This window comes from Carassius carassius, chromosome 8, assembly GCF_963082965.1.
Source record: "Carassius carassius chromosome 8, fCarCar2.1, whole genome shotgun sequence".
In the NCBI taxonomy this organism is placed as follows: Eukaryota; Metazoa; Chordata; class Actinopteri; order Cypriniformes; family Cyprinidae; genus Carassius; species Carassius carassius.
In genome coordinates, this window is record NC_081762.1 from 2,640,845 (window position 1) to 2,657,194 (window position 16,350).

The window sequence follows — 16,350 nt, forward strand, 5'->3', positions numbered from 1 at the left end:
TATTTCAGACATATGTTGACAGAATCCTTTGCAGATCTGTTGATCTGGGCTGTGTCGTGGCTGTACAGATAGCGATGACGATGCTTTTTGGAAATACACGATCACCCAAAGCAATTTCCGAGTAACCAGTGACTAGCGTGGAGTTAGAATTACTTAATTCCAAATCAAATGTACAAATTTTACATTCACAAATAAATAGAATGAGATCCACAAATATATGTTAGGAGCTTCACAAAAATAAATTGTTCACAAATAAAAACATTCACAGATATTCACAGTTTAATGGTCTAAAGAAATTAAATTAAAATAAATAATCGGTTACACTTCGCTTAAAGGGATACTCCACCCTATTAGGCCTATTCTGATAATTTCTTTTATACTTTTATGGACCATGACACTGTTATTTACTTGTCAGTCTATGGGACAGCATAGCAGCAGCCCCGTAGCTAAATGTGAAGCAATAGGGCATGATTTAGAAATGAGCATCCCTCCAAAAACATCAATAATAAGGGGGTTATTATAGAAACCTGGGGGTAAGTGAATGACAAAATTTTCATTTTGGGGTGGAGTATCCCTTTAAAGCCTGTTTTTTATACTTAATGCATTATAAAATTCTAATTATCAATAATTTGTGTTGCAATACATTATATCTTATCTGTAATCATAACCAAATTTAAAATACATATAGCGAAATATTCTGTGATTCCTGGTCAAAATTAAAATCAGAGTCAGACAAAGCACAACCAGAGAAAAACCCATTCCATTAGGAATCATCCAACCAAGTACAGCTGGAAGAGAGAAATTGGGAAGATAAAACATTTTTTAATGTTCTTTAAACTCACTACTCAAATAATCTGTAAAGCTCTCAATGTGTGGGATTAATTTTCCAGCAAAAGTGTTCAGTCACAGATAAAAAATCAGATCATTAAATGAAATATTTTAATACACACCTAAATATATATTGCAAAAACTGTAATACAAATGCAAAACTGAATAGCAAAAATAAATGAATCAATTGTGAATGACGCCTTTGACAATGCATTTTAAGGGTGAATATAAGGTTTGGATGCCTTTGAATAAAAAAGTCTGAGAACCCCTGCCTTAGTCCAAACATTCACATGTCATTATACAGAGTTGTGTCCTGATATGTCACAAAAACAAGAGCACACACACACACACACACACACAGACACAGACACAGACACAGACACAAACACACACACCCGCGCACACACACACACACGCGCACACACACACACACGCGCACACACACACACACGCGCACACACACACACACGCACACACACACACACACACACACTCGAATGCTCAAATATTAGAATAGTTCTCTTGTTTCAGGTTTCTTGATTCTATGTTTATGTTTATCAGTATATGTCATATACATTTTTTATAAATAAAATAATATAATAATATAATAATAATATAAAAATAATATAATAATAATAAAATATATATATTTTCAATCACTATTGGTTTTGTGGTGTTATCTGCCATAAATGCGATGTATTGACTGTTGTAATATACAGTGAGATATTAGTGGCTGGTGTATTTGTGGTGAGGTCTATTTGGGGGGAAATCCAGGGCCATATTTACTCTGAGTCAGTCCCTATTCAGATGCTACATGTTTCAAAGACAACAAAAGTTAAATTAACCCTGATCTTCAAATTCAACATTTCACCCCCAGCTCTTAAAACATTGTGTTTTCTTCTGGATCATCAGCAGTGAGTGTTTGAATCTTCTGTAAAAGTTGCATTTGAGTCCCTCAGTTGTCTTCAGTGTGAAAAGATGGATCTCAAAATCATACAGTTATTGTTGGAAAGGGTTCAAATACACAAAAATGCTGGAAAACAAAATTATTTGTGAGACCTCAATGATTTTTCAGGTCCCACAAATTAGTTAGAAAACCAGAAATCAGGTTTTCTGAAGAACAGCAGACAGTTTAATTGTTCAGGACAAACAAGGAACTCATGAACAACTATCACTAAACACAAACACACAGCTGCGGATCATTCAGCTATCAACTCAGTATTAAGAGTCTTGAATGGGGTTATTTTAATAAATTCAACTATTATTCTATCTTGTGGACTATATGTAAATGTATTTTATGTGTAATCTCTTTTTCAGGTGAGTACTAATTAAAAAAATAACATTTTGTATGATCTCTCTTATTTTGGTAAAATAATGAATATTTTGCAGATTCTGCAGGGTGTATGTTAACTTTTGACTGCAACAGTATGAAGATATATCAATCTTCTTTATTGAAAAATTATATTGAAAACACTAGCTTTTAGCTTTTTACCTCAAAATAAAATCAACAGATATCGCTGTTAATTTTGTAATTGTGGCAAGGGGGGCGTGGTTTAGCGAACCCTGCAGCGGGGGAGAGCGTCAGGAGACGCCCGGTGACTGAGTGGGTTAAGCGCAAATAACAAACACCTGTCTCTTGTTGCAGTAATTGGCGTTGAGAGAGTATAAAACACCAGAAGAAACAGGAGCAGGGGAGAGAGAGAAGGACTACTGGCTGCTACCTGTGGACTGGATTTATGTTGATTGTTTTGTCTTTTGTTGGTGCATGTTTTGCCCACTTTTTGTTTGAAAATTTATAAACAGTCAGTAGTCACAACCGACCCTGCTGTCTTCCTTCCTACATAACGAACATTGTTACAGTAATGCTGTTAACACTTTTTCTGACGAGCGGAAGTAATGAGTTTCTCATGGTTAAGTGCAGACCTTTTAACAGTATCTGCCACTGGAGATAACTTCCATCAATATAACTGCAGTCTATATTCCACCGGATACTAATGCCATTGATATCTACACCTCCTCTGTACTGAATTACATCAACACCACCATAATGTCACAACACAGAAACAGATCACAACATACCCTAATCAGAAGCCATGGATGAACAAGGAGGTGCGACTTCTGCTGAAAGCCCGCAACACTGCCTTCAGGTCAGATGATGCTCAGGCCTACAGCAAATCCAGGGCTAACCTGAAAAGACCAAGTACTGCTACAAGCTGAAGGTAGAGGAACACTTTCCAATTTAGACCCCCAAAGCATGTGGCAGGGCATCCAGAACATCAGTGACTACAAATCAAGAAACTCCACTCCAATGGTCACGGACGTCTCCTTCCTTAACGAGCTAAATGACTTATATGCATGTTTCGACAGCGACAGCAAGGAGACAGCTACCAAAATCAAACCCTCAGCAATTTGCCTACCGCAGAAATAGCAGCACAGAGGATGCAGTATGCACAGAGCTGCACTCTGCACTCACACACATGGACCATAACAACATGTATGTTAGGATGTTGTTTGTTGACTTCAGTTCAGCATTTAACACTGTCATTCCCTCCAAGCTGACCACAAAACTTGGAGACCTGGACATTAACACCTCCCTTTGCAACTGGATTATGGACTTTTTGACCAACAGACCTCAGCATATTCGGTCAGGTCACACCCACTCCACCACCATCACACTTAACACTGGCGTACCACAGGGCTGTGTGCTGAGCCCATTCCTTTACTCCCTTTACACCCACAACTGCAAGCCTGTGCATGGATCCAACTCCATCATCAAGTTTGCAGACGACACCACTGTGATTGGCCTCATCAGTGACAATGATGAAACTGCCTACAGGGAGGAGGTACAGCACCTGGCCGCATGGTGCGCTGACAACAACCTGGTCTTTAACACCAGTAAGACTAAGGAGCTCATTGTGGACTTCAGGAAGAAGAAAGGAAGCACGCATGACCCCATCCACATTAACGGGATGGTTGTTGAATTTGTCTCCAGCTTCAATTTCCTGGGAACCACCATCTCGGAGGGCCTGTCCTGGGCCACAAACACCTCCAGCCTGGTCAAGAAGGCTCACCAGCAACTTTTCTTCTTCAGGACACTGAAGAAGAACCAGCTGTCTCCAGCCATCCTGGTGATCTTTTACCGGTGTGCAATTGAGAGCATCCTGACCAGTTGCATCACAGTCTGGTATGGGAACTGCTCAGCAGATAACCGCAAAGCACTGCAGAGGGTGGTGAAAACTGCCCAGCGCATCACAGGGAGACTACTTCCTGCCATTGAGGACATCCAGAGGAAACGCTGTCTACAACGAGCTCGCAGCATTCTCAAGGACTTCTCTCACCCTGACCATAGACTGGCATTTCAGGAGCCTCCGGACAAGGACCAGCAGATTCAGGAACAGCTTTTTCCCTACAGCTGTCTCCTTGCTGACCTCTGCCCTCTGAGCTTATTCTTTTTTCAGTCATTTAATTTAGATGTGTATTTCTATTTTTCTGCCCTTTTTAATTATTTAATTTATAAATTAATAAAAAGATAAAGAAAACGAGTTATAAAGTGTAAAATAAAGCACAATCAAATCCTTATTCAACTTTGTTTGAAGTATATCGGGACCTACAGTTTGAAAAGAATATCACAGCAATGATCTTGTAATATGGAAATTATAATGAACTGTAATAGAGACCATCTGAGACCATTTTTTCTTATTCAGCTGGATTCATGACCTCATTCATACCAGCAAGGCCAAGTAAAGGAAGTAAAAGAATGGATATGTAAAATTAATGTGGATAACAGCTGAGATAATGTGGTCTTAGATGAACTGAATAAGAATTACATTTTTATATTAGTATTTGCAAAGATGGCGCCGCACATGGCTGCTTCAGTGCTTGGCTCTCCAGTGTTTGTACTGTTTTTGTTCGTTTTTCCTGTTTTTTGTTTAACAAACACGATCAGTTTCACCAGGGATGAACTGCTGAACATTCGGCAGAACACACCACATGATATTTTTCCGGATTTCTATTATACAGACGTTTTACTGAACATTGTTATCGGAGGAGCAGCGGCGCTGATCAAGCGCTTCAGGACGCGCAGACGGGGAAAGCGAGCGGGAGCGCTCGTCAGACTCAGGAAGCGCGGATTTCGAACGCCGTTGCCTAGCATCCATCTCGCAAATCTCCGCTCTCTACCCAACAATACGGACGAACTCCTTCTGCTCTCTCGGACAAATAAGGATTTCTCTCACTCTGCTGCTCTGTGTATACATCTCTCACTCTGCTGCTCTGTGTATACATGTGTATACATGTAAAAGCATGTCCCGCGCGGCGGCGGGACATGCTTTTACATCAATGAACGGTGGTGTACAGATGTAACTGTATTAAAGAAGATGTGCTGTCCTGATCTAGAAACGCAGTTTATCAACTGCAAGCCGTTCTATTCGCCGCGGGAGTTTCACTCGTTCATTCTGGTTAGTGTTTACATCCCTCCTCAAGCGCAAGTAAGTCTGGCTTTACAGAAACTCGCTGATCAGATCACAGAAACAGAACAACGACACCCGGACTCTGTTTTAATCATTCTTGGGGACTTTAATAAAGCCAATCTCTCCCGTGAACTGCCAAAATACAGACAGCATGTTACCTGTCCCACCAGAGACAGTAATATACTGGATCACTGTTACACCACAATAAAGGATGCATATCACTCTGTTCCACGAGCAGCTTTGGGACGTTCTGATCACTGTCTGGTTCATCTTATACCGACCTACAAGCAGAAACTTAAATCTGCTAAACCTGTAGTAAAGACTGTGAAGAGATGGACCAGCGAAACAGAGCAGGATTTACAATCTTGTTTTGACATCACAGACTGGAGCGTTTTTGAAGCTGCTACCACCGATCTGGACGAACTCACAGAGACCGTAACATCCTATATTAGTTTCTGTGAGGATATATGCATTCCTACCAGGACTTATTTAACATTCAACAATGATAAGCCATGGTTTACAGTAAAACTCAGACACCTTCGTCAGGCCAAAGAGGATGCCTACAGAAATGGGGACAGGGTCTTGTACAATCAGGCCAGGAACACACTGAACAAAGAGATTAGAGCGGCTAAAAAGACCTACGCTAAAAAGTTGGAAGACCAGTTTACTTCCAACGACTCTACTTCAGTTTGGAGAGGACTGAGAGCCATCACAAACTACAAGACACCATCCCCTTGCACTGAGGCTAATCAACGACTTGCTAACGACCTGAATGAGTTTTATTGTAGATTTGAAACCCCCAACACCCACTCTGACCATCTCCCTACACAACCATTAACACCTCCTGCAATCCCCCTCTCCATACCTCCTGCTCTTCAAATCTGTGAAGATGATGTGCGCCAGGTCTTCAAGAAAAACAAAAGAAGAAAAGCACCAGCCTGTCTGAAAACCTGTGCTGACCAGCTGGCCCCCATCTTTTCACAGATCTTCAACAGATCTCTGGAGTTGTGTGAAGTGCCTTCCTGCTTCAAACGCTCAACCATAATCCCCATTCCAAAGAAACCCAAGATAACAGGACTTAACGACTACAGACCTGTGGCTCTAACGTCTGTCGTCATGAAGTCGTTTGAAAAACTGGTTCTGGCTTATCTGAAGGACATCACTGGACCCTTACTGGACCCCCTGCAGTTTGCGTACCGAGCAAACAGGTCCGTGGATGATGCAATCAACATGGCATTGCACTTCATCCTGCAACATCTGGACAAAACAGGGACTTATGTGAGGATCCTGTTTGTGGACTTTAGTTCGGCTTTCAACACCATCATCCCAACAACCCTCCAGACCAAACTGACCCAGCTCTCTGTTCCTAGCTCTATCTGTCAGTGGATCACCAGCTTTCTGACTGATAGGCAACAGTTAGTGAGACTGGGGAAATTCATGTCAAACAGCTGCTCCACCAACACTGGTGCCCCTCAGGGATGTGTTCTCTCCCCTCTGCTCTTCTCCCTGTACACCAACGACTGCACCTCTAAAGACCCCTCTGTCAAGCTCCTGAAGTTTGCAGACGACACTACAGTCATCGGCCTCATCCAGGACGGTGACGAGTCTGCTTACAGACAGGAGGTTGAGCAGCTGGCTGTCTGGTGCAGTCTTAACAACCTGGAGCTGAACACGCTCAAAACAGTGGAGATGACTGTGGACTTTAGGAGAAACCCCCCTGCACTTTCCCCACTCACCATCATGAACAGCACTGTGACTGCAGTGGAGTCATTCAGATTCCTGGGAACCACCATCTCTCAGGACCTGAAGTGGGACAATCACATTGGCTCCATTGTGAAAAAAGCCCAACAAAGGTTGTACTTCCTTCGCCAGCTGAGGAAGTTTAACCTGCCACAGGAGCTGCTGAAACAGTTCTACTCAGCCGTCATTGAGTCAGTCCTGTGTACCTCAATTACTGTCTGGTTTGGTTCAGCAACAAAATCAGATATCAGAAGACTACAGAGAACTGTTCGGACTGCTGAAAGGATTATTGGTGCTCCCCTGCCCACCCTCCAAGAACTGTACACATCCAGAGTGAGGAAAAGGACTCAGAAAATCACTCTGGATCCCTCACATCCAAGTCACCCCATCTTTGAACTTTTGCCATCTGGCCGGCGCCTCAGAGCCACAAATACAAGAACAGCAAGGCACAAGAATAGTTTCTTCCCCCAGGCAATCTACCTCATGAACAGTTAAATGTTTCCCACTTAAACTTATGTAAAAATGTGCAATATCCTTATATTTATTTGTTACCCCTCCATCCTAGAACATTCCTGCATCTCACTCAATCCTATTCCATTATCATTTATAGCACAATTGTTTATACACTTATTTATTTGCCAATTTGTAAATCTCCTGTAAATTTTTTTTTTTTTTTTTTTTTTTGTCTGTGTGTTGTTGTCTCTGTTTACTGGAAGCTTATGTCACTAAAACAAATTCCTTGTATGCGCAAGCATACTTGGCAATAAAGCTCTTTCTGATTCTGATTCTGATTTCTGATTCTGATTCTGATTCTGATTCTGATTATAATCACATTGAACTTAAAGGTGTAATCTGCTGATTGTCCTGCAGGTGACCGCATTAATCTGTCTTCTTGCGATGGATTTAGGGCTTCACGATTAGTCCAGAGCACTCATAGAGCTACGATGATTTTCAAGTGCTACTTAAGTTACGATGCTTTTGGGAAACAGACCGTAATATTAAGATCAGTGGTACGATCATTTTTGTGAACTTCTTAGGCTTATGAAGCTTTTGGGAAACTTAGCCCTGGTTTTGTGAAATATAATTTCAAATCTGTTTGAAGTTTTGATTCACATCTATTGTTTTTTTTATCTGTGACCATAAAACATTTGTCAGAAAATGAATCCCTGATTACCGTCTCCTGTTTTACTTACAAACTTGTTTAGTGTCATCAGTTTTGTCATCTGTGTGGTTTTCCTTTGAGTCTGTACCAGATCCTGTGAGAATATCAAAGATTAGTTATACATTATCAGTTTTCTGTTCAAATCATGAATTAACCTCAGCTGTCCACTTTAAGAATAATATTTCTTAACATCTACTGTCACCTGTGACTGTCACTGTGATCAAGATTTCATCATCAAAGTCCAGAACTCTGTATGTTCCTGCATCAGTGACTGTTAATGCATTAATGTTCAGGTTTCCATCTCTGACAGTCAGTCGATCGCTCATGACCCCAGCTCTTCTCTTCCAGACCACCGTCCACTCTGTGCTGATTTTGTTCTGATGCACAACTTTTTCAGTATTGGTCAACAGAACATCCAACTTCAGCTCCTCACCCATTTTCACAGAAATCTCATCTGAGGACAAACAGACAGTTCATCATTAACCATTATTATTATTATGGTGGAATCAATCAAGACTATAATATTAGGGGACACAATGTAATCATTTAAAAATCAGCCATTGAACAGCCTATTTAAATGAACTAATCTGAATATTGGATTAGATGCATCACTTTAAATGTCTTAGATGGTTATGGCTCTGCATGCAACACCAACATTATTACACTGTTGTTAGGAAAACCAGAAGACACATGCTTTGATGAGTTTTGACTTTACCCTGAATATGAAGATAGTACTCCAGGGTTAATCGCTCCAGCATTGACTGTGCATTATTGTAATCGACTCTCAAAACATATTTCCCTGCGTCACTGAAATTCAGATCCTTGATGACGACGTCACAGTTTCCTGGTTTAAATACTCGTCCATTTTCACTTTCACATTCTTCATTCTGACAAACATAGGTAGTTTTTGACCAACTGCTTAAATGATAATGAGAAATCTGTCTGGCCTCAGATTCACACGGCAGGATGACGCTGTCTCCCTTTTTTCCTGTCACATGGAGAAGTTTAGTTCCTGCACGAGCGGTTCCTGCAATTACAGACAGTATAAAATTATTTTAATACAAAGTATCAATACTGAAAAATTAATGAATCTCTGTTTATTATTTGTTATCAAGGTCAACTAAATATTTTAGTTAGCTGGTTTAAAAAATTATATAAATAAAAGTAATAGGGAGCCACCAATATTAACTCTCCCACATTTCAAAAGCTGCAAATGTTGATGACAAATACTAAACTGTATCAGATGTGTCAGTGCAGCTGTAGTGAAATCCTGCAATAATAATTATAACAATATACCATGGTGGTACATTTTCATAATCAATCTCCCACAGTCACTTGACTAAATGACATGAAAGTGAAACAATCAACTACAACATCTCAACATGCAACTGAAAACAAAACAACAATTGTAAACCGAGCTGATACTTACCACTGTAATATATAAAGCAGAACAGCAGCAGAAGATTTGAAAACCTGACGAGAAAACAGAAGAGATGTTTTATGTGACAGATACATCAATACATCACAGACATATTTATAAAACGCCCCCTGATTGGTCAAATATCTAAACATTCACTTTCGTTCTATCTGAATATTTAACAAATGGATATTGATGTGACATGATTAAAAAAAGTCGAATAAACATTTACATTTACATTTAATCATTTAGCAGACACTTTTATCCAAAGTGACTTACAAATAATAGAAGCAATCAATAAGAGCAATGTACAGTTCACGTAGCAAGGGCTTCATAAAAAGAAAACAGATAGAATAGAAAATAATAGCGCAAGCTAGTGTTAGAGGTCTTTTTTATTGTTGTTAATTGTATAATGAATTAAAAGAAAACTGATAAAATGATAAATACAGAAAGATAAGAACGCTAGGGTTAGTTTTTTTAAGGAAAAAAAGCTGCAAATTAATAGGGTGCATGTCTCAAAGGGACAATAAGCATCAAACTATAATCTTAATCGTTGGTATAATTAATGAAAATTAATTATACCTTTCTCAAAATGATTAGTCAAATTTATTATAGCTACACAAAAAAACCTAGTTACTAAGATAATATAATAATAAATAAATAAATAAAACATCGTCATAATCATACATTTAGTGTAAACATGTTGAATCATTTCCGGTTAGTTCCCTACAAATAAACAACAATATAGTATAATATAATAGCACAAAAACACACAGCTGTGTTTATATTTTAAAACATGAACACTTACATGGTTAAAATCATGAACGATTCCTCCGTTCAGGTTTGAAAAGAACTGCGTGTTTATCCAGCTTTAAACAACAACAAACCGAAAGTATTCACCTGGTGAGCTATTTTCATAAACCTATTGAACATTTTCATTTTGACGTTTGTTTACTGAACATTGTTGAGCTAAAAAGGGAGTGTCTCCAAATGTAATGTATTGATGTAAACGAATCGTAATATAAAAGAATCAGTGTAAAGACGTAAATGGCAAATTAATTATGAATTGTAGCATTGTAAAAACATTGCAACATTTTGTTCAGAAAAATGTCCTTTTCATAGAGACACGATCACACCAACTACAATGTTTGACAAACACCTGCCGCATATCTTACAAGGTCTTTCTTTCTTTGCCTTTCTTTTTTGAAGACTACATGAATGCAAATAGAATATATATATATATATATATATATATATATATATATATATATATATATATATATATATATATATATATATATATATATATATATATATATATATTTATTTATTTATGTCCCTATTATGCCAATTTCTTTCGCACAGTTTTGTTTGTATAAATCGCGTATTATTTATTATTTATTCAGATGTCACCTGTACCACTTGTGCTCTCTGAACAGACTCATTACAGTTGGTTTGATCACTTCATTAGAAACAAGTGTGAAAATTTTTGAACGGTTGTGTGCAAACGATAACAACATGTGTTTTAGTTGTGTTTAACTTTTTAAGTGTTTAAATCGACTTTGTGTTCCTATAGTGCAATGCGTGTGGGTTCGATTCCCAGGGACCACATGTTCGGTAAAAAATGTTAGCCCGGATGCACTGTAAATCGCTTTGGACAAAACCGTCTGCTAAATGCATACCTTTAATTTAATTTTAAATGAATGAAAATGTGTTTAGAGATTAGCAAATAGAGCTGAACTGCCTGAACGTGTTTAAGGTTTATCAGAAAGAGTGCTTTATTTTACAAATTGGTTTAAACTTGTGAGAATTTGGTTCAGAGATTGGGGTTTTGTGTTTTAGCAATTCAGAAAAACTGTAATGTCTCTTATTCCGTTCAATTTCTGATCATTATCGCCCGTGATTTTTGTGCCCAATGCTCCCATAGACATTATATTATTGCATATATTTTTGGCACATTAGGGAGCAGCTGTCAATATGCAGAGTATTTACATTTCTTTTGAACGAGCGCTCGTGGTTCACTTTCACTTTCGATTTAACGATCACGCGCTCTGTGTAAAGGAAGATCAGATATCTGTCAGTGAGCTCAGTATCTGTTGTGCACGATCTGTCTGCTATCTCTCCTCTCAACCTGTGATCAGTCAAATCTGTTGTGTTCTTTGATGGAATGTGGCTGCTTTTAAACTCTTACCGTCGGTTTATTTTCCCCGTTTGAAGTGTTCCATTAATTACATTTAACTGAAATGCTTGTATTGAAACATTTTGAATTCTGGGTTAAAACTGTGCTAGATGTTCAGTTTTGTGAAGGATGGCCGCTGATATTAAGCTTTTAATCTGTGTGTATGATAAATATAACAGTGACTGTATAAAATGTGTAGGCCTATTTTAGGTATGGAAAAGACATATTTTGAGTTTTGATATTTGGGATATGATCATTGCGCTACTTTAGGCATTACTTTAACCACCAGCCAACCACACATTAGTGTCAGGGAATTCTGGGAATGTCAGTTCACAGTTTTTCACTGTAAATTATACAATTACTTTCTCTTTTTCACTTCCAATTTTAGCATTGAAGCTCTGCGCTACGAGTTCAAGTTCAGATTTCTGACAGAACTGATCGAAATCTGATTCTGATTCTGATCTGATTCTGAGCTTACAAAACAAGAGAAAGGAAGAAATAAAAATATGTGTAACTGAATTATGAATTACAGTTCTGAAAAAGAGTAAAGGAAATTCAGAGAGACAGAGAGAGAGAGAGAGAAAGAGAGAGAGAGAGACAGAGAGAGAGAGAGAGAGAGAGAGACAGAGAGAGAGAAAGAGAGAGAGAGAGAGAGAGAGAGAGAGCTTCATAAAGAGCTGCTGGACACTGAATGTTGTTGTAGGAGCTGGAGATGTATGTGATGAAGAAACTGCTAAACAGAAAAAGAAACTTTAAATTACAATTATATTTCACAAAGTTATTAAGGACATGGCGTTGTGGTTAATGTGCTATAATTACAAAAACCACAGTAAAACAGTTATTATGGTAAAAAAAAAAAAGTGTTGTTGTTACTGCTTACTCGAGCTAACGTTACAGCGCTGTGGTAAAATCACATTCGTTCAGGCATTCACAACACATTTGTAAAGAAAACGTCAAACTGCACTTACTTTCACTTTAATAGCATACAATCAGAACAGTACCCTAAAAACCAAACCATAAAATAGAAGTTTACACACCTGGACAACGACACTCGACACTGAATTGCTTGGTCAGTCCTCCTTTTTTGACTGGTAACAATGGTAACGACAGTCAAAGGTCAGATGATGACGCCACACCTGACAAACGAGACGAGTGCTGTGTCCCAAACCTAAGTGCATGGACTCCGAAGTGCGCATTTGAAGTGCGAATGCGTCACAGGAGCGCGACGAAGGCTGACGAATTTCGAAAGCGACTTCAAATGCTCGCTTCAGTTCCCATGAAAATGAAGTGTACATCTATGGACTCTTCGCACCCTTCCATATCCCAGAATCACTTGCGTGCATATGACGACGGAGTTCTGTGGAGGACTTCACATTGATATGTAAGTAGGCTATTGTATTTTCATTCACACAAATACCTAGCGAAAGTTTATAAAGCCAGGTTTTTTTTATTTATTTATTTTTTTACATAAAGCCCACAAACAATAAGACAGCCGCTATATAATACAATGGTCTTTCTCTTTGTTGTGTTTTTGAAGTGCTGTCATGCAAGAGATGTCTACAAATGTTTTAACCAAACTTTAGCACTGCAGTATTTTGTATGCATGGCCTGCTGTGTCATATTTTCTATTGTTAAGATTACAAACCTGTCTTTATATTTTTCATAAGTGTTTCCATTTTCTCTTGTTTTATTACTATTCGGAAGCAAGTGAGCCTGCTGGGAAAGACTTAAAAATACAAAGTTAATAGTACATTTTTAGCTGAAATTCCTTGTGCTGTCGTTGTTAACAGGTACAGTTTATTTGCTAAGTGTCCTGGGACAGGTGAGGGAGCGAGTGGAGCTGCTCAGGGAGCACATCAAACTCCAGAGAGAGAGAAGAGCGCAAGTTTTCTCTTCTTAAGAGAATGCATAACAAATACATTCTTCATTAGCCAAGAGATAACAGTAGGAAAAAATGCGAATATAAAATTTATATTTTTTAAATATCATATTGTCAATGGAAAAGCCTAATTTCTCTAGTTTATTTTTGTCATGCAAGTTAAAAATGAAATGCATAAGTTGTATACATTTTTCTTTTTTAGTGTGTAATTACTTTCTGTACATTTTGTATTTTTGTTTTTCATATTCACGTGTAAATAAAAGAGAAGTACTCATGTACATTGTAATTTTTTTTAATGCAGCTTAATTTTTTTTTCTTCAAAAAACATTCTTTTATGTGTTTATTTTTTTGGCCTGTAAATTTTTTTTACACGTTAAAACTAATTGTTCTATGCATAACTGAAAGTACTTTTTACAACCATTTACAGCATAGCTTAGGTTTAACATCAGAAAAACACCATCAGTTTGAGCCCAGCACTGCCTCCATGTGTTCTGGGGTCTTCAGGAGGTCAATCTCTTGGTGAATGGCCAGCAGCTCCTCAGAGACTCGGAGGACAATGGGGTGACAGTGGAACGAGGCACATGTCAAACACTGGAGAGCATCTTTATGATGTACCACTGGCAACAGATAGAAGACAAACACCAGGGTCTGAATTGTGGCACTTCTCTGAAGATCCAGCAGCTCTGTCAGGGCCTGAATGTCTGAATATATCTGTGATTGTGTGATATTAAATATTATATATATTATATTATTAAGATATTAAATAATATATATATATATATATATATATATATATATATATATATATATATATATATATATATATATAATATTGTTTAATATCTTTTAATATCACTTTTAATAACACGTATATTCGTCCCCCACACTTTTTCTGGCAAGTGTGTTTTCAAGTGCTAGCTTGAATAAATATAGATTTCAATTAAAAGATACAGGATAGTCTGCGCATGACCTGATGTTTTTTTCGGACCCAGAATAAAGGCGAGATGAACAACACAGCGCGCTAAACTCTCCTGCAGAGTGTGTTTCATTCATACTCGAAGCCAGAGGGCGCTCTCGCGCAGAAAGTCGTTAACTAGGAATTTCCTAATATGGGCAACAGCGTCCGGCTATCGCTGTATTTTCACAGACACCATAAACGTTTGGAAACACGAAGACATTCGATTGTGACAAGATATGGTTTATTTGTTTTTCAAGTCATATCCAGGTAGCCTAATAAATAAAGTAGCCTACGGTATATGAACAATGCAGTGCTAATTGACATAGGCCTAGCATTTATTACAGTATAGAAACTATTCTGCTTTATGTGATTGTAGAAAAAAGTGTTTGTAGTATATAAACAAATCATTAGCCTATTATTGGTTATTGTCCAGCAGTTATAGATTTCTAAGCCAATTAAAAGCTAGAAGTTAGAGAAAAATGAAAGTTGCCCATAATAGCCACTAGCACTTTTTAAACAGTAAGATTGTTAGTTTTTTTACGAAGTCTGTTCTATCCACCAAGCCTGCATTTATTTGATCCAAATTACAGCAAAACTTTAACATTTAGAAATATTTTCACTTAGGCCATTTAAATTAACGGTTTTCTATTTGAATCATAGGCGGAAATCGCGGGGGGGTCGGGGGGTCCGGACCCCCCCCCCCCCCCTATCTGAGGGTTGTACCCCCCTAAAATATAATTGAAATATGTGTATTGTAAATAATGTAATGATATATAGTTAAACTAATTCTGTAAGTAGTAAAACAATATAAATGCAAACGGAGCAACAACAAAAAAAGTTTTAAACATCTCGAGTTCCCCCTGCTTTGCCTCACATTGCTTTGGTCCACTTCCTGCTCCCATTTTTAGCTCACCTCACCACCGACACACACGTTAGATTAGATTAGCGCGGGTGCGCATTTAGATTTTCCCGCGTTCATTATGATTTATTCGGTTTCAGTGCGGGTCGTCGGTTGAGGCAGGGGAGACAAAGTTTTCCCCCAAATTTTGAGGTGAAAATGAGGAAGATTTAATGTTAAAAAAATTCACTATTCATTTCAGTTCATGTCTCAGAATGTATATAATTTTGTTAGTAATTTCACAGTTGTAATACCATTACATGAAAGCTCCGCTTTTCTATCGCGAATGTGGCGAATCTGCTGATGTAATTACAACCGCTAAGTGAAACAGAAGGGGAGGGGGAGGCCAGGGGAACCAATCAGCATCGAGTGTTCACTTTCAGCGCTGAGGAGTGCTGAGAAAAGTAACATAGAGGATGCTAGCCTCCCTTCTGGAATATCAACCCACCATCATAGAGACACAAATTACGTGCTATTCGTTTGAACGTCTCCCGGAGCGGCTGGGCTGATAGAATATATATTTATAGAATATATTTTCTTTACGGTTTCTGACTAAAAGCCACCAAAAAGGCATTTTAAAGTGGTTAAGCTAATAATAATAATAACAATCGGCAGGGATAGTTTGCCTCCTCTATTTTAAAATCCACGAGCCGCCACTGGTCGGTTTACTTCATTTAATATAGTCAATCTAATGTAACATCATACTAAGAGTGCAGTTGTTCTCCAGATATTAGCATAACAAATGTGATTTATTTTTTATAAAAATTGAATAATCAAGAAGTTAATATTAAGTGCATTTTAGGCACCATATTGCCTGTTT

General features: G+C 38.2%; 2 protein-coding genes across 2 annotated transcripts in view; both read right to left on the bottom strand.

The window, feature by feature from the left end:
• Positions 1-16,350, bottom strand: part of LOC132144844 (zinc-alpha-2-glycoprotein-like) — a 53,682-nt gene that overhangs the window by 19,726 nt on the left and 17,606 nt on the right. The window lies entirely within an intron of this gene.
• Positions 643-10,512, bottom strand: LOC132144603 (uncharacterized). The gene is made up of 6 exons (XM_059555167.1): positions 10,425-10,512; positions 9,629-9,672; positions 8,915-9,226; positions 8,402-8,653; positions 8,231-8,293; positions 643-788 (listed from the first exon to the last, which is right to left on the bottom strand). The coding sequence occupies exons 1-6, from the start codon at positions 10,436-10,438 to the stop codon at positions 652-654; spliced, it is 822 nt and encodes a 273-aa protein (XP_059411150.1). The 5' UTR covers positions 10,439-10,512; the 3' UTR covers positions 643-651.

Excerpts from the sequence above, each read along its gene's own strand:
- LOC132144603 (XM_059555167.1), bottom strand. Across the intron at positions 8,654-8,914 it reads GTACTATCTTCATATTCAGG|ATGAGATTTCTGTGAAAATG; the intron begins GTAAAGTCAAAA and ends GTTTGTCCTCAG. Across the intron at positions 789-8,230 it reads TGATGACACTAAACAAGTTT|CTGTACTTGGTTGGATGATT; the intron begins GTAAGTAAAACA and ends TCTCTCTTCCAG.